At 57.7% G+C, this 19412-nt stretch overlaps 1 protein-coding gene across 5 annotated transcripts in view; it reads left to right on the top strand.

Annotated features, from left to right (window-relative positions):
* The window catches only part of SPAG17 (sperm associated antigen 17), an 80619-nt gene that overhangs the window by 50502 nt on the left and 10705 nt on the right, over window positions 1-19412 (top strand). For 4 of the 5 annotated variants that reach the window (XM_029080231.2, XM_029080226.2, XM_029080228.2 and 1 more), the window contains 15 exons: window positions 449-565; window positions 2671-2825; window positions 4056-4240; window positions 4620-4702; window positions 5774-6037; window positions 6610-6721; window positions 7266-7385; window positions 8169-8282; window positions 9541-9716; window positions 11036-11159; window positions 11648-11826; window positions 14436-14574; window positions 15975-16195; window positions 16521-16665; window positions 18217-18371. In XM_029080231.2, coding sequence (XP_028936064.1) covers window positions 449-565; window positions 2671-2825; window positions 4056-4240; window positions 4620-4702; window positions 5774-6037; window positions 6610-6721; window positions 7266-7385; window positions 8169-8282; window positions 9541-9716; window positions 11036-11159; window positions 11648-11826; window positions 14436-14574; window positions 15975-16195; window positions 16521-16665; window positions 18217-18371 — 2289 coding nt within the window. The remainder of the gene's footprint in view (window positions 1-448; window positions 566-2670; window positions 2826-4055; window positions 4241-4619; window positions 4703-5773; window positions 6038-6609; window positions 6722-7265; window positions 7386-8168; window positions 8283-9540; window positions 9717-11035; window positions 11160-11647; window positions 11827-14435; window positions 14575-15974; window positions 16196-16520; window positions 16666-18216; window positions 18372-19412) is intronic. The other variant, XM_029080227.2, reaches the window with a different exon arrangement.

The following is a 19412-nucleotide window of genomic DNA, read 5'->3' as shown; positions in this document are numbered from 1 at the left end:
AAACGGTTAATTTTCCCCGGGCCGTGACGAACTCTCTGCGAGTTCAGGCCCCCTCTCCCTCTCCTAGCACGGGGGTCTTGGGGCCCTCGCCAACACCTGCCCGCCATACAGCCCGAGCGCTCAGTGGAGGGCCGCGCTGCCTTGGAGGGGGCTGGGAAAACCTGCCGGTAATTGCTTCCAGGACCCAGAGGAGTGTAACCTAACAATGAAAATATTTAGATTATGTTGCCCATAAAAAAGTCAAAGGCCCAGGCTTTTTGGCAGCAGCGGCAGCAGCAGCAGCAGATCCTCGACTAAAATGTTGCCATCTGGATTCACGCAAGGCAGGGTTACCCATTCCGGCCTTGTGCCCACTGGATTTTAGTCAGTCGGTGAAGTCCAAGAATATTTGGTATGGTCAGATGTCCTTCCAGCCTGAAATTTGCATCTTGTTCCTATGGTGTCTGAGGTTTCTGAGCAGGGAGTGAGTGTGGAGGTGGACATAGAAGACATACAAAGCAGCCAGCAGCGCTGCTTGAGCGACTGGACTTTCTCTGAACATCTCAAGCCCCGTATCCTCCTCCAGGTGGGTATCGGCTGCGAGGGGCAGAGGGGAAGAGGGGCAGTCAGCACACCTGGGGCCAGGAAGTTTGAAAGGGTTTGCGATACATGACCAACAGATTCCCGCAGGCCAGCTGTTTCCATCCCACCCAGTTGGCCCATCTGACCCCACGAACCTCACCCTACCTACTTATCACCCCACGTGACCCCACCCACCTGACCCCGTGAACCTTGCCCCGCCTATCTTGCCCACCGGTCCACTGTCTGACAGTTGGGGCACCGACCGTGTGGATGTGTGAAAGCCCTGGACCCTTTACCTCTTGGGGTGGGTAGAGATTGGACTCATGTTGACATGTGTGGGTGGTCATGTGCATGGCTGCTTGCGTGTCTGTGTATCCATGTGTGTGGCCGTGGGCTGGGCCTCACCGATGACTCTGCCCCTCATGTGATGTCTCTGGGTTTTGTCAGTGTTCACCCACAGTTTACTGTTTGAAACTGGGCTTCCCCGGTCAATCAATCAGTGGTACTTACTGAGCACTCACTGTGCCCAGAACACTGTACTAAGCACTTGGGAGATTACAATAGCGTATGTATACACAATCCCTGCCCTCAAAGGCCTTACAGACTTGTGGGGGAGACAGACATTAAAATAAACTACTGACGGATACGTACGAAAGTGTTGTCGGAAGGGGGTGGAAATCAAAGTGCTTAAGGGGTGCATCCCCAGGTGTCTAGGGGACGCGGAAGAGAGGACCAATAAGGGAAATAAAACACAGTAAGGGAAAGGCCCCTTGGGGGAAATGTGATTTTAATAAGGTTTTGAGGTGAGAAGCAGTATGGCCTAGTGGAAAGAGCACAAGCCTGAGAGTCCAAGGACCTGGGTTTTAATCCCAGCTCTGCCTCTTGTCTTCTGTAAGACCTTGGGCAAGTCATTTCACTTCCCTGTGCCTCAGTTCCCTCATTTGCAAAGTGGGGATTCAGTGCCTGTTCTCCCTCTTACTTAGTCTGTAAGCCCCACGTGGGATCTGATTATCTTGTATCTCCCCCAGCGCTCGGTACAGTGCTTGGCACGTAGTAAACACTTAACAAATATTACAGTTATTATCAAGGTGGGGAGAGTGGTGGCCTCCATTCCGTAAGCGGACTCTGAACTCGGAGGGGGCTTGGCTTCAGCTTCAGGCAGGCCGGACCCTTCCCCTCTGCCTCCAGGCTCAGACTGCTCGAGGGTGGTTATTACCAAGAGGCTGGTGTCCAGAATGGGTGCTTCCGGAATCCAGTCATCATTCCCAAAGGGCATCACTGGGACACTTCCCTGGATTCTCCATCCTGCTCCCAGTGAGCGGATGGGAAGTGTTTCCCATAGGGTCACAGGCTGCATCTCAAAGATGGGCCCAGGCAGGTTGCAACGCCCTGCACCTTGTTTGAGTGTATTGGTGGTGGGGACAGTCCAACAGGCTGCGAGATTGTGGCGCCGAGACTCAGGGTCTCTGTGTTGGGCGCCTGGAGGCACGCTCTGGGACCGGGGGGTCCAGATGGCAACCTAGTGGCTAAGCTGCCAAAGGGGACGCCCAGACACCGGGCATGGGATCAGTACTGCTGTAAGCGTTTTCCAGGACCACAAGGCCTCTGCCCTCCAGAATTCCCCAGATGCAGCCCATCTGCTCCCCTGTTCTGAACCCCACCACCTTCACCTTGGGGCAGTGCATCGAGGTTCCCAGGGGGCTGCCTCAGTGGCCTCAGCCAGGGTTGTGATATCCACAGTGACGCCAGGGAGGGGCCTGTCCTATGATGATCTTCTCCACATGCTCCACTTTGTCCCTCCTTTCTCCCTTCCCCACACTGGGGAGGGAAGGGGAGTCGTCGGAAGGGGTGAAGGCTGCCCCCTTTCCCTTGCCTCTGTGGGCTTTCAGAGAGCCAGCCAGGTGGGGGTCCCTCTCCCCAATGCCTGCTGCCCTACTGGCAGCAGGGCCCCTCAGGAGAGGGGCACGGCTTCACCCGCCACTTCTGGCTTTTGGGTGTCTCTGTTCCACAGAGAGGGTAGTGGGGGCCAGGTTGAGGCCCCTCGGGTCTGGGCCCGCACTGCCCAATCCAGCTGAGAGATCCTGGCTCTGTGTCCGTTCCCATATCCAGGTTCTGCAGGATGCAGTGCTACAGTTCAGATGTGTCGACTCCTATTACTACAGCCAAGACAGCTCTTTGCTCCTCGTCCTCCACAACCCCATGAGTCCAAAACTCCAGAGTCGAGAGTCCTGGGCTGTGGCCCTCCACTCGAACGTCGGCTTCAGGTGATGCCATTTTCACCCACGTCCGGCTTCCCGTGCTAGGGGACCCGGGTGGTCCTGGGCCGGCCGGGGGCCGGTACGGCCAGTGGACTATGATGGCCCGCGGGGGCCGGACCGTGGGAGGCCCTGATGGAAACCAAGAAGCGTCTGGTTCTGTGGGGCCCAGCACTGTACTGAGCCCAAGGGAAAGTACAGTTGAGTAAATATGTGCAAATAAGTCTAGCACAGGAGACCGACAGGCACCAGTCATTTGCGACTGGTTGTTCGGGAGAAAGAATCACTGTCACAACCTCTGATGGCCGGGGTTTGAAGGGACCAGAAGACAGGTAAATAAATATGTGAAATCTCCTGTGAACTTCCTGTGCCTGTCACCAGTCCCCCAAAAGTCTGCTGCTGGTGGGGGAGGGTGAAGGAGCCCTGGAGAAGGTTACAGGGCTCCCCAGAGAACACATGGGAAGAGGAGAAACCAGGCTTGAGTTTTCATTCTGTGGGGTGAAGGAAAAACTGGATGTACTGAGATAGGCTGCATCCTGCCCTGCTCAAGCCAGCCAGTCCGGGCTGTTCTCCAGGTTATGGGTGGGAGGGCAACTGGTTTCCCTCCCTAGGGGCAGTTTTAGGGGGATCCCAGCCCTTGGTCGCAGCCGCGTGGCAGTTCCTCCGGGTCTCTCCGGGAAGCATCAGACAGGGCCTTGGGTCACTGGGATCACTGGACAAAGTAGGGATTTGGCTCCCGCTCCAGGTTTTTGACCAAAGGGTCCGGGCTTGTGGAATACTGTGCTTTTTGAGCTAGCCTGGGGCTTCAGGGTTGCTCACCAGATGCAGGCAGAGGGCCGGCTACAGGCAGAGCTATAGGCCCTCTGGTTCTCCTGGGGCATCTATGACTCCATTGAAAAGCAGCATGGCATAGAGCTTGGGCCCGGGAGTCAGAGGGTCATGGTTTCTAATCCTGGCTCCAGCACCTGTCTACTGTGTGACCTGGGGCAAGTCACTTCACTTCTCTGAGCTCAGTGACCTCATCTGTAAATTGGGGATTGAGACTGTGAGCCCCAGATGAGATGGGGCTGTATCCAACCTAATTTGCTTGTATCCACCCCGACACTTAGGACAATGCCTGGCACGTATTAAGCACTTAGCAAATAACACAATTATTATTATTATTACTCCAGATGGAAACTCTGGGAACCTGGGCTGGAAAGCCTGAATCTTGGTCCCCAAGAAGGATTTCCTTTACAGGAACTATCTGGAACTCGTGGCAAGCTCCATTGAAGAATGGACCACAAAGGAAGAAGCCACGTACCAGGAAGAGAAGATGACACGGGACCTGGAGGCAGCGGCACGGGGTCAACAGTTGCCCGGCATGGGCAAGACAGTCACAGTCTCCTTGGCCCATCCTCCCGCTTCCCTCAAAAAATCGAAAAGTGGGTACCTGTGGGCCCCTGCTCCTTTCTAGCAAAGACGCCCTGACCGATTAGACCGTAAGCCCGTCAAACGGCAGGGACTGTCTCTATCTGTTGCCGACTTGTTCATTCCAAGCGCTTAGTACAGTGCTCTGCGCATAGTAAGTGCTCAATAAATACTATTGAATGGACCAAGCAACCACCCCACAGGGACCACCCTCCAGCTCACAGCCCTCCAGAAGGTGGCCCCCAACACACAGCTTCTCCTCCACCTCCCTCGCCTGTGGCCACGGCCCTTGTTGGGCACCCTCCCTCGGGGGTACGGGGGGTCCAGAGAACATGGTCTGGCCCACAGCAGGCTGGGTGGGTCATGAAGCCCTTCGCCACCCTGCACTTACAGGCTTGAAAACAAGCAGTAGAGTGGAGGAGATAACTGAGCACTTCGTAGAGCAGAACCTGTTCATCCGCGAGGACTCCCTCAAGGTAAATTGGGACAGACCAGCCCTACCCACAAGCACCTTCCTGCGGCGGCCCCTCTCTTGGGCTCAGGGTCCATTCGTGGGTGCCCAGATGAGCCCCTCTGCCCTCTGTCCTGGAGCGCACCCTCAGCTGGGCAGTCGGGGTCACTTGAGCTTCCTCCCTTCCCTTCTGGTTTCCCAACAGCTCTGGCTGTGGCCACTAGGGTGAGGGAAGGGGAGGCAGGGGCCAGTTGGGTCAGCGTGACACCCCTCAGCTAGGCTTGATCTCGCCCCCCAGCAACCCAAGGGCCAGGAGCCGTGGGGAAAACTGAGGCCTCAAGTGGGTCACATAAACAGGGCAGAAATAGGACCGGGACTCTGGGATCCTGCTTCTCAGCCTCCGCCGCCCCCTCGCTCAGCTGGGGAAGGGGAACAGGGGCTACAGTAAGCTGGGTAACAGAGACTTCCCGGGGACCGCGACCGGGCCTCCTCCCCAAGCAGCAAGGGGCGGAAAGGGACCCGGGTTTGGTCTGATGGCAGGAGGGAGTGGCCATCGCGGTGGGGTGCTTGGCGATGCCAACTGCCTGGGGACAGGAGGTTGGCTCATATGGTTGAAAAGTGGTTTCGGGGAAGAACAACGAGCCCCCTGTTCTCACGCAGAGCCGGCAGGGTGTTCATCTAGGCCCAAGCTCAGTCTGGTCTATGGGCAGGACCCTGTCGAGGCTGGGGAAACTGGTTGCCCTTGGCCCACCCCTGACTGGTCAGGCTGGAGCCTCACTGCCCAAGCCCCTGATACCCCCAGGGGGTTCCCAAGCCCTAAGTCCCTTCCCCACCCTGGGCTTCCCGCCCAGTCACTATTTCTCAGAGGAGGCCCGGGGGGCAGAGGACATGGAGACCGGGGCAGTGTCCCTGGTGAAGGGGGCAGAGGGGAGCAGGGGTTGAGGGAGTCTTGTGTCTTCAGAGGCCCCTCTTGGATGGCCTGCCCCGAAGGCCTCAAGTGACCCCAGTGCCAGAGGGAGGGTCCCTGACAAGCCACGGTGCCGCGGCGATGCAGGGAATGGAGAGATTGTGAACCCAACATGCTGACTGTTGACAGGCTTGGAAGGAAGAACAAGACCGGTTGGCAGAAGAAGAGCGCTGGAAGGAAGAGAAAAAGGCGGAGAAGAAGGGCAAATCCCCCGTGAAGAAGAAAGGCTTGGCCCCCGAGCCGCCGAGCCCCTCGGAGAGCAAGTACTCCAAGGCGCTTCAGAAGAAGTTGTCCTCCAGGGAGAGGACGCACGAAGACGTCGTCAGGACCTCCCAGCCCCCGGAGCAGGCCCCCTGCCCTGCCATCGCCACCGAGCTGGGGAAGACGTACCCGGTGAGACCCCTCGCGTGACCTCGGCCCGGGGCGAGCAGCAGTGTGAGCATGCCCAGCGGAGCCTAGATCAGTCTATCAATCAGTCAATCAATGGTATTTATTGAGCCCTTATCATACCAACAGAGGTAGGTATGCTAAGTGCATAGTAAGCACTTAGCAAATGCCATCATTATTATTATTGTTATATGAAGAGGGAGGCCAGAGGCAGGGCGTGGGCGAGCAGTGGGAGGTGAGATACATGAGACCGAGGCATAGTGACTGCGGGCAGAGGGTTTGCCACAGGGACTTGGCCTCGCAATCGCAAGCAGGATGAAGGCGCCTGCTGGGTTTTGTTGTCTCTGGGGAAAATCTTGGTGGCTCCCCAGGGAAGAGGGAGTTTTCTCTTGGGCCCTATCCTTCTGCCCACACACCCGGCGGTGACAGGCCCCAAGCTGTCTCCACCCGTCCACATCGGGGCCCGAGTCCCCACCTGCCCACTTCAGAGCCAAGCCCTCTCCACCCTCCCACGTCAGCCGGGTGGCGCCAGGCCAGACCGCACCTCAGCGAGGCCCGTGTGACCTTCTCTCCCCAAGTTCCATGGCTACAATATGGGGGAGGTCCCCGTGCACGTGTCCGGCTCTAGCCAGTTCCTGTATCCCGCCGACGGTGGGCAGATTCAAGTGGAAAAGACAGAGTTCACCAAAGGTATGCTGGGAGGCGAGGCGACCTCGGGTCCCCAAGGCGCGCTGGGAGGTAGGGAGACCACGGGTCTCCGTGGCCCCATCCATCCCTGGGTGGTGAAGGGCAGTTGTGCCTTCCCAGACTGGCCAGGAGCCATCACCAGCGTTTCAGACTGGCGTCGAGAGGCTGCAACCTCCCAAGTCGGGTCACCTCCTGCTGTCTAACCAGCCCGCTTCCACCCTGGGGCAGAGTGGCGGTGCAATGGCTGGGATCCCAGCATCGGCAGCAAAAGTGGCCCTGGGCAGGAGGGAGTGGAGGTGGGAGTGGGAGGTGGGAAGCATCCACTCTATGGGGGAAGAGAGCACAGAAGCCAGAGTCAGTTGGGAATTCTGCAGGCCCTTGGATCGATCGATCAATCGGACGTTTTTACCACAGAGCGGCTGCAACAGAGCAACAAAGGCATCAACTGCTCTTCCCTCAGTCAGCCAGGGACCAGGCTTTCCGACCCCCTCGGGAGAGCCCTGCCCCACCCCTGAGCCCATGGCCCCGACTGTCTGCGATTCCCTAGGAGCGACTTTTGTGAAAGTGAAAGTGACCAAAGACAAGCACCACTTCTTTGTCCACATCATCGACCCCAAGAGAAATCTGGCCGAGGTGGGCGAGGACCCAGAGCCGGCCCCCGAGCCAGGTGAGCCGGACCCACTCCAATAACCACCTAGTGCCGGGCCCCGATCGACAGATTGATAGATACGTGCCTGTGGGATGATGGAGATGAGCTGGGGTTCAACTTCCCGCCGCCTCGCTTCTCTGCCCTCCCCCACGAGCCACCCCCACCCAACGTTCCAAGCCCAGCTACTTCTGGAGTGGAAGGAGAGATGTGCCCTGTCCCAAACCGGCCCAGTGCAGGCACCAACTACTCGGGCCCTCCTCTCCGGCGGTGGAATGGGATACGGGGCTGGGGGGACAGAATGGGTCCCCTGCGTGGGGACGTCCCTGCAGGCAGACTCTTCCCTCGCACCAGTGGAGACCTCCAGCCATGAGGTCCCCCCTTCCGGTTGCCACTGAGCTCTGGGCAAAGTTGGAGAGAGACTACAAACGGGCCTGGTGCTTGTCTGGAGTCTCCAAGAGGCGAGCAGTTGGATCCCAGAACTCTTACAAGTAAAGCAGCAGGGTGGCAGAATGGGGAAACAGTCTCCTGCCCTCTTTCTTGTGAGGGAAATTTAGAAGCCGACAGTTTGTGCTTGCAAACTTCTCTCTGGAGACAAGTTTGTGGGTGCTATCACTGCCAGCCGGGGCTCCCCATTCTCCCTGAAAACCACCTAGAGAAAGGACCTCATGCTATGATGCAGGGAACCACGACAGCTGAGCAGGGGTGATGGGCATTGATAGGGCAGGTGGTTCTGATCTGGAATCAGGTCCCCTCTGGGGCTGGGTTAATATAGATCTGCCCCGTCCTCCCTGCTGCTCGTAGGATGGCCCCAGCGGAATAAGGCAAGCGTCAGCAAGTTTGGGTCCTTCTCTGCCACCTTGGACAATGGTATCCATCTGTCCATCAGCTGCCACGGCCCCAGCGGGGCAACTCCAGGTGAGTCGCAAGGGCAATGGGTGAGTCTGCCCGCCTGCCAATCTTTCCTTCTGGCTGCCGCTGCCGTTGCCCTGACACAGCGGGATCACTCAGCTCTGATCCGGCCTCAGAGTTTCACTGTCCTTCGGGGGTGAGTTTGTGCTGGAGAGCTTGCGGCCTCTCACCGGCTCCAAAAACAGACTACGCTTTCCACAGACGAAGCTGTTCTCACCTTCCTGGCCGGTCCAGGAAAACAGGACAGCTGCTTCATGCCCAGGAAAGCAAGAGTTGTTGAGAAATCCTCTTGGTTTTCCAAGGAATAATATTTTTGTGTGAATCCTGTAGCTCATTATGGAAATCCCCATTGTGTGTAGGAACGATAGTCTTCAGAAACCACCGGGCAGGCCTGCTGAAGGGTTTCTCTCTCCTGCTTTCAATAATCACATTCTCCAACTGGAAGCTATTGCCTGACAAACCGCAAAGAAAATAATAGTATGTGATTTCACCAAAAGCCGATTAGAAAATCTGTTTGGTCCCCCACCGAAGGAATCACCCACCACAGCAAAAGTCTTGCTGGATCAGAAGGCGATTCCTGGGCCAGGCATTCTTCAAACTAGAAAAACATTTCGTTAGCCGTTTCTCCGGGTAGGCTGCGGTGATCCGTTTGTCTGACTGTACATCCAGTTCCAATTATCTGGAGACATCACTCCCCCGAGGCCATGAGGCCGCTTTTTATCCCGTGCCAAGGAGCACCGGCCTCCCCTCCCCCCTCACACACACCTCCAGGGTGCAGGGAATCTCTGGATTGAGGGAGGACTTGTCCAATTGAGGGTTTGAGTCCACGGATTTGTTGCCGTTCAGCGACGGTGGCTGGAATGTGGCCCCCTGCTCTCCCGCCGGGCACAGCAGGCTGGACTTCTGGATGAGGGTCTGGATGGGATGGCCTTGAGGGAGAGAAACTCCCATGGGACACAGACCCTCCCCGGGAGCAGGAAGAGAGACAGCCGCCCCTCCCTGCTAGGGGCAGAGACCCTGCCTGGATGCAGGACTGAACCAAAAGTTTCCAGGCTGGGCATTTTGTTATTAGTGACTCTCATCTGAAGCACCCAGGCAACGGGTTAAACTGGAGCTGGCATGGCAGGTGGCAGACTGGTAGGCCTGGACTGGTGGGGTTGAAGCCGCCTGGGAGGCAAGTTGCAGGGTGGAGGGAAATGTGTGCCCACTGTGGGGACATTTATTTGCGGGCTGCACACATACATGGCAGATTTCTTTCTCCCAGAGGAGAAGGATGCAGACTTAGAAGCGATACTGGACATCCCCTCGGTCCACATTCCCACCGTGGTTCCGGCCCCACCCCCACCCCCAGCCGGCCGGGGAAAGGGATCGGCCAAGTCCCAAACCGTTGCCAAGGAGACCAGGGCCTCCGAGGATATTTCTAAGATGGAAGAGAAGAAGGTGAGGCACTCCTCCCAATCCCACTCTCTGCCCTTGGGACCCCCAAAGAATGAGGGTTCGGGGTGGATGTGGCTGCTTGCAGCCAAGCCCTGTGGTCTGGGCAGCCGAACCAGGCCAGTGTGGTGGGTCATTGGATTGGGGTGGTCCCCCGGGTGGCCTCAAGCCACCCTCTCAGTGCTGCCTTCTCCCTGCCACAGTATGGCCCAAGCTGGGTGTGCAGGTGGCGAAGCTCAGCAAGGAAGAAGAGGAGGCCTGAGAGCCTGGGGCTGTGTTCAGCCCCTACTCCAGCCCCCCTTCCATCTCCCTCTCCCCCACCCACATCTGGTTCTGTTCTCCCAGTCAGGGACTCTGTCTCCACAGGGGCAGTGGGAGACCAAGGGCAGAAAGTCATGAGAGAGCTTGGGGCAATGTTCAGCCTTGGCTCAGCCCCCGCCCCCGGGCCTCTGTCTCTCCCAGGGACATCAGAAGGCACTAGAGCCAGCGGGTGACGGACGGCATTGATTCTCCTCAAATCTAGTACTTCCAAGGTGGCTCGCAGACCAACTGCCCCCCCCCCCCGGGGGCAGACAGGTGGCCCCTCTGTCAGGGCCTCAGTTTGACCACCTGAGCCCTTTTAAAGAGCTGTTCCCTCCAGACCCTGGGTTAAGCTGTGCTCCGGAGGATCTGGGTCAGGTTTACCCTGTGATTCTCCCCTCTGCCAAAGCCCTTAGTGTCCTCCATCGTCCCCAAACTAGCAGGGGCTCTGGGGACTGCAACTCTCCTGGGTGGTGCTATGGCCCCTTGAGGGGAGGGCGGGCGGCAGAGGAGAAACGAGGACAAGGATAAAGGCTTGGACTTTGGGGAAATATGAGGAGGGGTGGGATTCTGCCAAGGCCTGCGCTCATTGCCCCTCCCACCCTTTCCTGTTGGACTGCCTTCTGACACTGGAAAGCCTCTGCTGCCGCTCATCCGCAGAGCCTTCCCATCTTCAGTTAGGGTCCTGATTATCCAAGTGGGCTGGGCCAACAGGCTTTCCCAAAACCTCGGGCCCAGAACGAGTTGAGATCCGAGGCTCAATGACTGCCACCTCCTTTCCTGTCCGAGGGAGAGACTTGCACCGCCAGTGCAGCGTGTTCCGTCCCCAGGACTGAGTTTTACCGCTGGCCTCCTCTGCTCGCGACATGGCCAGGATTAGAGCCAGGATGGTGGGATGGGACCGTGGTGGAGTTCGGCTGAAGTTGTGACCCTTCCCACTCCACCCCCACTGGTCAAGATTAGAGCCAGGACAGTTTGGCGGGAGGAGGGCGTCTCTTCTCACCCTACCAACCGGTTCTCTGTAGCAGGAGGAAGCGGAACCTGAGCCGGAGCCACCCCAGGAGACCTCGGATGCCCCCGCTTTCCACAGCCTGAATATTTCCTGCCCCAGTGGGCTGGTGCTGACCTTCCTCGGCCAGCTGACCCCTGGTGAGGGCTTTGGGTTGGGGGCCCTCGGCATCAACAGTCACGTGTCTAGGAGCCCCCGAAGAGGTGCATGCCCCGCCCCGAGATGAATCAGGGCGGGTCCACGGCCCACCGTCGTGAGCCTCTGCTGCAGGTTGGCCAGACCTAGGAGCTGAGGTGTGGCCATAGCCAAAATGAGCCTTTGGGTCCTCCTGGGCCGGCCCCGAGGGTTCGGGCAGGGCCCCCTGTCCAGCGCTCCCTCATCCAGGTAGCTGCAGGGAAAAGGAGGTTCCTGGGCCCTTGGGATTATGGGAAAACCCCAGGTGAGGGGAAGAGATGAACCATCTGGGCTTCGCCCCAAGCCTGGGGAGCTCTTGAGAGCCCTAAGTCCCTTGCATAGGTGGGCTAGAGGCTTAGTGGAAAGAAACCAGTGTGACCCGGGCATCCACGGGTGGCCTGAATCTGAGCCCTGCGCGAGCCCAGGCCCATCATTTTCTCCTCTTGGTTTCCAGGTCCCAGTGGCGCCTCCCAGCCGACCGCTCCAGAAGTTTTAGTCCGGCAGAGCTACCCCCTCAGAGTGCAGCTCTCTGGCCTCTCCAAGACGGTGCAACCTCCTGTGGATCAGGAAGTGTCCAGGGTGACCACGTGCCATGGCACCGTGGTTAAATACATGGTGGATGGGTCCTCCCAGGTGAGAAAGCCTGTGGGGGGCGGGGGAGCTGGAAGGTTGGGGAAGAGACAGGGGCAGGCATATGTTGAGAGACCTGGGACTAGCGCAGGACACTCTAGGAATGTTTCTGGCCACCAGACCCCAGGTCTCTCAGAGACCCACTCCCCACTCCTGCATTCTCCCTCTTATTGGCCTCTCAATCACTGTCAATCACATTTACTGTGTGCACAGCATGGACTTAAGCTCCTGGGAGAGTATAAAAGAGTTAGTAGACGTGGTCATTGCCCTCCAGGAGCATACAATCTAGTCGGGGAGACAGACCCTAAAATAAATTATAGAGAGGGAAGCAATGGAATGTGAAGCTATGGAAAGCAAGTGGACCCAGGAGGACTCAAGTGATGTGCAAGTCTGCCATGGAAGTTTGGGGGATTCGTGGTGGGGAGATGAGAGATGAATCAAGGAATCAGAGAAGGCCTCTTGGAGGACATGGAATTTCAGAAGGGTCCCGAGGCTCTCCAGGCTGAGTGCCGCACCACACTGCCCACCCCCATTCAGCCTGAGTTGACCAGAGCCCCTTCCCCGGCCCTGCTGCTTACCCCCTAGGGCACCCTTGGACCGCAATCAGTAGATCGATCAGTTATTCAGTGGTATTTATTGAGCACTTACTGGGTACAGAGCGTGATACTAGGTGCTTGGGAAGGGTACAATACAACAGAGTTGGTAGATACATTCCCTGCCCACCCGGAGCTTACAGTCTAGAGGGAGAGACGGGCATTAAAATAAATTACAGATATGTACTTAAGTGCTGTGGGGGCGAGGGGGGGTGGTAAATATTCAATGCTTTAAGGATAAAGACCCAAGTGCAAGGGTGACACAGCAGGGAGAGAGAGAAGGGAAGATGAAGCTTAAGATGTGGAAGGCTTCTTGGAGAAGATGTGATTTTTTCAATCGATCAATCAGTCAATCTTATTCATTGAGAACTTACTGTGTGCAGAGCACTGTACTAAGCGCTTGAGAGAGTACAGCACAATAATACAGCAAACACATTCCCTGCCCACAACAAGCTTACAATTTAGAGGGGAAAAGAGGGCTTTAGCAGTTTGAGCTGTGCTTAAAGACAATTTTAATAAGGCTTGGAAGTTTGCAAGAGTGGTGGTCTGTTGGGTGTGAAGCAGGAGGGAGACCTAAGCCAGAGGGAGGACGTGAGCATGGTGTCGGTGGGAGATCGAGGTACAGTGAGTAGGTTGGCATGAGAGGTCCAAAGCATGTGGGCTGGGTGGTAATAGGAGATCAGTGTGGTAAGGCAGGAGGGGGAGAGCCAGATGAGTGCCCTAAAGCCGATGGTAAGGAGTTTCTGTTTGATGTGGAGGTGGATGGACAATCATTGGATGTTTTTGAGAATTGGTGAGATGTGGGCCAGTCGGTTTTCTAGAAAAATGATCCGGGCAGTAGAGTGAACTAAGGACTGGAGTGGGGAGAGACAGGAGGCAAAGAGGTCAATAAGGAGGCTAATGCAGTAATCAAGTTGGGATGGGTTAAGTGCTTGGATCAGCATAGTAGCAGTTAGGATGGAGAGGAAAGGGCAGATTTTAGCAAAGACAGGATTTGATGACAGAGTGAATATTGGGTTTGAATGAGAGAGAAGAGTTGAGAATAATGCCAAGGATATGGATTTATGAGACAGGGAGGATAGGAGGAGGCATTGGGAGGGCAGGGTTTGAGTGGAAAGATGAAGCATTTTGTTTTGGACATGTTAAGCTTTAGGTCCTCGCCCCCGTGGGGCCAAGCCCAGCTTCCCAGGGATGTCCAGGCATTGTTCAACTGCAGCCTCGCCGAGAGATTGCTCGGTTCCTTGTCTGGTCACGTTTACAATAGAACCAGGCAGTCGGCCCAGCCTGCTCCCTTGGGGTCTGTGAGAACTCGGGCCGTGGCTGCTGGTGGAATTCGGCCTCGCTGATCGCGGCCCCCTGTGGGCCCGGAGAAAACGGAGAAGTGGGGGCAGCGACAGGAAAGCACGCCAGAGGAGGCCAGAGGGAGCCGGGGGGGAGCAGGAGTGGCTGATTTTGGTGGCGGGGCCGCAGCCTCTCCCGCCTCCCCTCCGCCAGGTTCCTATTTGCCCTGTCTCCAGTGGCCAGTCTGGGAAGAGGAGCCCAGATGGCGCCTGGCAGCAGAATACCCACCGCTGGCTGCCATGGCCATGCCACCTGCACCGCACCACCCTCATCCCCCACCCTCCCATACCAACCACAAGACAGTAGAGGGCCTGCGGGAGGGTGGAGACGCGGGGCTTGGGCCAAGAATCTCCTCCCGTGGATGGAGGTGTCAGGACCCCTATACTCAGAGTGCTGCAGGCAGCCTCAGTCAGACACCAAGTGGCCGGGGGCAGGGCGGGAGGCTCCCGAGATGACTTCTGGGCCTGGATTATGGGATCAGTCAGTCCTCTCCGGGTTGCGGCAACGGGGACGCCGGTGTCCGATGCATCGGCCTGAGCTTCCTTCTCTTCCCTCGTGGCTTGCTTACTCTCAGTGCCTTCAGCACGGGGGTATCCGTCCGGCAAGCATGCTGGCGGGCAAGAGGCAGACACGACTTGTTTCCGAGTGGGCTAATGGAGAGCGCTTGCCTCCCCCCAGATCCTCTTTGCCAGCGGTGCAGTGAGCAGGAGCCCTGATTCAAATCCCGTTCTGGCTCGCCGTACTGACAGCCGTTCGATGTCATCTGAATCCCAGATAAAGTGCGAACAGGTGCCCTCTGAGTCAACCATCAGAAAAGGTATCACCTGATCCCACTCGGGCTGCCCCAACCCAACCCTGAGGGGATTTAGACAGATTCTGGAGAAGTGGGAACTTGAGCGGCTAATCAGAAAGCCTGTGAACACTGGAGATCCCAGATTCCGCTGCCACCGGGCTATACTCTCCCAGAGCCATCTCTCGAGTCCATTTCAGGTCTGGGCACCCAGCTCCACATTCTGAGCTTCAGAATCCCAGTTCCAGACTTCAGACTCCAGCTCCACGATCCAGTTCGGGTTCCAGGCTCAGAGGCGGAAGCTGGGCTGCACCTCTAGGCTGTGGGCTGCAGGGTCCAGGTCCATGATCCAGCCCAGATGGGCTCAGGACTCTAGGCCCCAGGTTTTCAGCCCCGTGGTCCAGGTTGCAGGCTTGGGCCCCTGGACTTGCCCGGCACCTGTAAACTGTAAAATTTTTCCACCCAAATCTGGGACCCTGCCTTTGTCCAGTGCTGCCACTTCTGGATTCTCTCCCTCCAGTTCTTCTCTACCCACCTCATCTGCCATTTATCTCTGGGGCAAATGCCTTCCCATCAGGTCCTGCAGCAGCCTCCCGCCACTCTATTAACTCAGCTACTGAACCCGGGACTTGCCTCCTGCCTTCCTTCCTCTGAAGTCTTTGCCCTGCGGAGCCCCTCCCCCTGTTCTTCCAGATCCTTGTCCTCCTCCACCTGCTCTTCCATCCCCGATTCCCCCCAGGTTCTCAGGGCGGGCCCTGGCACTCGACCGGCCCTTCCCTTTCCCCTCTCGGACTCCAAACTGTCTTCTCGCACACCTCTCTCAGAGGCTTCTCGGCTCGCTCGTCTTTGGCCATTCTTGCTCCCGGTCCCCTCTGCGGCGTCCAGCATCTGCCTCCTTAAACCGGGACTTCACCCTCCTCCCCTCGGAAGGCCGCCTCTGACATCCCCCTGAACCGCTCCTCCACCATTCGATGATGAGAGGCTCTCCCAGCCCTCTGACCCCTGAATCTGTCTAATAATCCTCCTGCCCTTCCCATTCCCAAACCGGGTCCCATCCCCAAGTCCCGGGAGGCTGCCTCCACCGTCATCACCCTCACCGTCACCCAGCCGCAGAAGCAGGCCTGCCTCTTTCTGCCTGGGGCCCCGCCCTCTCCCAGCACGCCACCAGGGGCCCGTCGTTCCTCCAGCTCCGTGCCAGGTTGGGATTTGGGCGGGGGGAGTCTCAGTGCAATCGGAATGGGTCTATCCTGGCCTTTGGGGGACTGCTGGAGTGGCCGTAGAAACCCGTGGGAAAGTGGCACCAGTCAGCCCTGCATCCCTCCAGCCTGTCAGCTCCACAAAGACCCCTGCCTCCGGCACCCTGGCTCAGAACCCCGGTCAGGCCGCCAAAGGGCCCGTGCTGAGGGTGCCTCGCTCAACCTCTGCAGGGAAGGGCCTGAAGAGCTTCACCACGTTACTGCCCAGGACCGAGACGTTGGAGCCCCCACTGGAGCTCTTGCCCCAAGCGGCCAACTCCACGGAGGTGGGGGCCGGCACCTGGATCACCACCACTCCGTCGGGTACCCAAGTGGGGACCAGGGGGCCCGAGAGATTGACCGGTCTGGCGACGCTCCTGTCCTTTCCTGCCACGGACCCAGTCACTGGAACGGTACAGCCCACACTAGCGGGGACCCATCTGGCCCCTCTGGAGCCTGGGGCGAGGGGTCGGCAGTAAAGGGGAGCGGCTGCCACGGGAAGGGGTGGCTGTGAGGTGGGTGACTGGAGGACCACGAGCGAACTGAGTTTCCCGGTGGGGGTCACGGGCAAGATGGCGGGAGGCCAGGCAGCAGACCCTCCGGGAGCTGCTGAGGACTCCAGGGTGGCAGGGCCTAAGCTGCCTTTTGGCCCCCTGGGGCCAGTTCCCTCAGGTGTGGGGTAAGGCACCGTTGGCCCCCTCCTCTCCCCCAGAACAACCCCTTGCCGTGCGCGTTCAGGTGCTCATCCATCGGGAGGACCGGGTGGCCATCGCCATGGAGACGAACGGGACCAGGACGGTGGATCACGCCGACGACACTCGCATCACCACCTTCTATCAGATTTACGAGGGTCCGGATGCCGCTCTGGATCCTGAAGGAGCAGGTGAACCTGGGCTGCGGGGACCCAGCCGGGCAAGAGGTGCAGGACCGGGGGCGAGGTCCTGATTTCGGTCCTCCACTTGTCTGCTGTGTGACCGTGGGCAAGTCAGTTAACTTCTCTGGGCCTCAGTTACCTCTTCTGTAAAACGGGGATCAAGACCGTGAGCCCGATGTAGGACCGGCACCGTGTCCAGACCAGTTTTCTCGTATCCACCCCAACGCTTAGTTCAGTGCCCGGCGCATTATTATTATTATTATTATCAAGTGTCGCCGAGTCTTTTCTGACTCATAGGGACTCTACGGATATATTTTCTCCAGACGTCCTGTCTACTGCCATAATCCGTCACCTTTCTAATGGTTCTTCCGTTATCGTTGTTATGGTCTCTATCCATTTAGCTGCTGGTCTGCCCCTTCCACGTTTTCCCTGGACCTCTCCTAGCGTTAGTGTCTTCTCCGGAGTATTAGTCCTTCTGATGACGAGTCCAAAATATGCTAATTTAAGTCGAATCATCTGGTCTTCCAAAGACCACTTTGGTTTAATTTGCTCCAAAATCCATTTGTTCGTTTTTCGGTCGCAAAAACCTTCTCCGACACCACGTTTCAAAAGAATCGTTGCTCTTTCTATCCTGTTTTTTCACCGTCCGGCTTTCGGATCCGTACGTCGTCACTGGAAACACCATAGAATTGTAGCGAGCGCTTCACAGATGCCATAGTCGTTATTATTATTACCGACGGCCTCCGGCCAACCTAAAGTCTCAGGGTGCTGCCGCCTGCCTATCTAGGGCAGGGCAGGTGCGAGGTAGTGAACGGGGAGGGGGAGCCCGTTTGTTTCTGCGCGGATCCCCACAGTTGGTTCCACCTGCTTTAGGCCGCCGAGGGTCTCAGCAGGGTCCCACTGGGCCCGGGTTCCCGGAGCCCCACCCCTGACTCGGCCGGAGGACGGAGATCCCCGTCGCCGCCACTGTCCCCTCCGTTGCCGCCACCCCCCTCACTGCTGTCACAACCTCTAACACCTCCACCGACCCCGCCGCCACCACTAACGCTATCACCGCGACCGGTCCCGCCACCATCACCACTGCGCCACGATCTCTACCGCCACCCCCGTCACTGTCACCGCCCCCTCACCTCCAGCCCCATCCCTGCCACCCCGACCAGCCACTGAAGCTGCAGGAACGGTACTGATTCAGCGCTCACCCCGAGTAAGCCCCGAGCCGAGTGCCGGGGTAAATTCAGACCGTCGGGATCGGACCCGAATCCTACCCGCGCGGCCTCTCCACGTTCTGAATGTCCCGGGAGGGTCGGCGGAGCCGAAGGGGTGACCGAGGGTCCCGATGACTCGGCGGAACCCCCGGGGCGCGTCCCCGACAGCCCGGTCCGGTCGAAGCTCCGGTTTGGCTCAGTGAGTCGTGTCCCCTCTGGCTCTGTCTGGGCACGAGGCTCTGGCTGGGCCTGGCCGGGGCGTGACCGGGAGCCAGGTGGCTTTCAGAAGGGACTCGGGGCGGCGAAGCCCATCGTCCCCGCACCCCGGCCTTCAACCGACTGGGGTTTGCTCTAGGTGGCTGTCCCCAGGCCCCGGCAAAGCGGGTGGAGTGTGTGCGTGTGGAGCACCCCGACTTCGCGACCGTGATCGCAAACTGCGAGGGAGGAGCCTGCTGTGCCGTCTTCGCCGACGGCACCTACGTGATCGCGAGGCCTCAGGGCGCGTACCAGGTGAGGGACGACTACGGCCACCCTGCTACTCCTGACCCCAAACCCTCATTCACTCATTCATTCATTCAATCATATCTAATGATCGCTTACTGTTTGCAAAGCACTGTACAAGCGCTTAGGAGAGTACGGTGTAACAATAAACAGACACATTCCTGCCCATGGTGAGCTCACCGTTTTGAGAGGGAGACAGATATTAACTTTAATAAAAATAAATAGATCAATAATAAATAAATAACAGATATATAGAGACATACAGGTATCTACACTTCCTTAGCACAGACCTCAGCCTCCTTGGCCCGGGCATCTTGAGGGTCTTGCTGCCCTGCCAACCCGCGTCCTGCCCCACCTGCTTCCCTGTTCTCTCTCCTCCTGCTGCCCTGCTCTCCTGCCTTGCTGCCCCGCTCTCCCACATGCTGATCTGCCTGTTATCCCACCCACTCTCCCACCTTCCGATGGACCCGCTGCCCCTTCTCCTTCCCTACCTGCTACCCTGCTGCCCCACCTTCTGCCTCCCCTGCTATCTGTCACTTGTCTGTCTGCTGTGTGACCATGGGCAAGTTACTTCTCTGTTGCCTCAGTTACCTCATCTGTAAAATGGGGATTAAGACTGTCAGCCCCTTGTGGTACTGGGACTGTGTCCAACCTGATAAGCTTGCATCCACCTCAGGGCTTAGAATGATGCTTGACACATAGTAAGCATTTAACAAATACTATTATTATTATTACCCTGTTGTCCCACCTGCTACCCTGCCTGCTACCCTGCTGTCCCAGCTGGCTTCACCCTCTGATGCTCTCAAATTAATCCACTCCCTATGCCTCATTCTCAACTCTCTCACCCCTGACCTCTCGCTCATGCCCTTCATCCTGCCAGGAACTTCCTCACAGCTGACAAACCACTTGCATTCATTCATTCAGTTATATTTATTGAGCACTTACTGTGTGCAGAACACTGTACTAAGTGCTTGGAAGAGTACAGTATAACAATAGACACATTCCCTGCCCACACGAGTTTACAGTCGAGCTCACTGCTCTTCCCATCTT

Source organism: Ornithorhynchus anatinus, chromosome 16 (assembly GCF_004115215.2).
Source record: "Ornithorhynchus anatinus isolate Pmale09 chromosome 16, mOrnAna1.pri.v4, whole genome shotgun sequence".
In the NCBI taxonomy this organism is placed as follows: domain Eukaryota; kingdom Metazoa; phylum Chordata; class Mammalia; order Monotremata; family Ornithorhynchidae; genus Ornithorhynchus; species Ornithorhynchus anatinus.
Note: the sequence above shows the minus strand (reverse complement) of the source record. Positions and strands in the feature narration are given on the sequence as shown.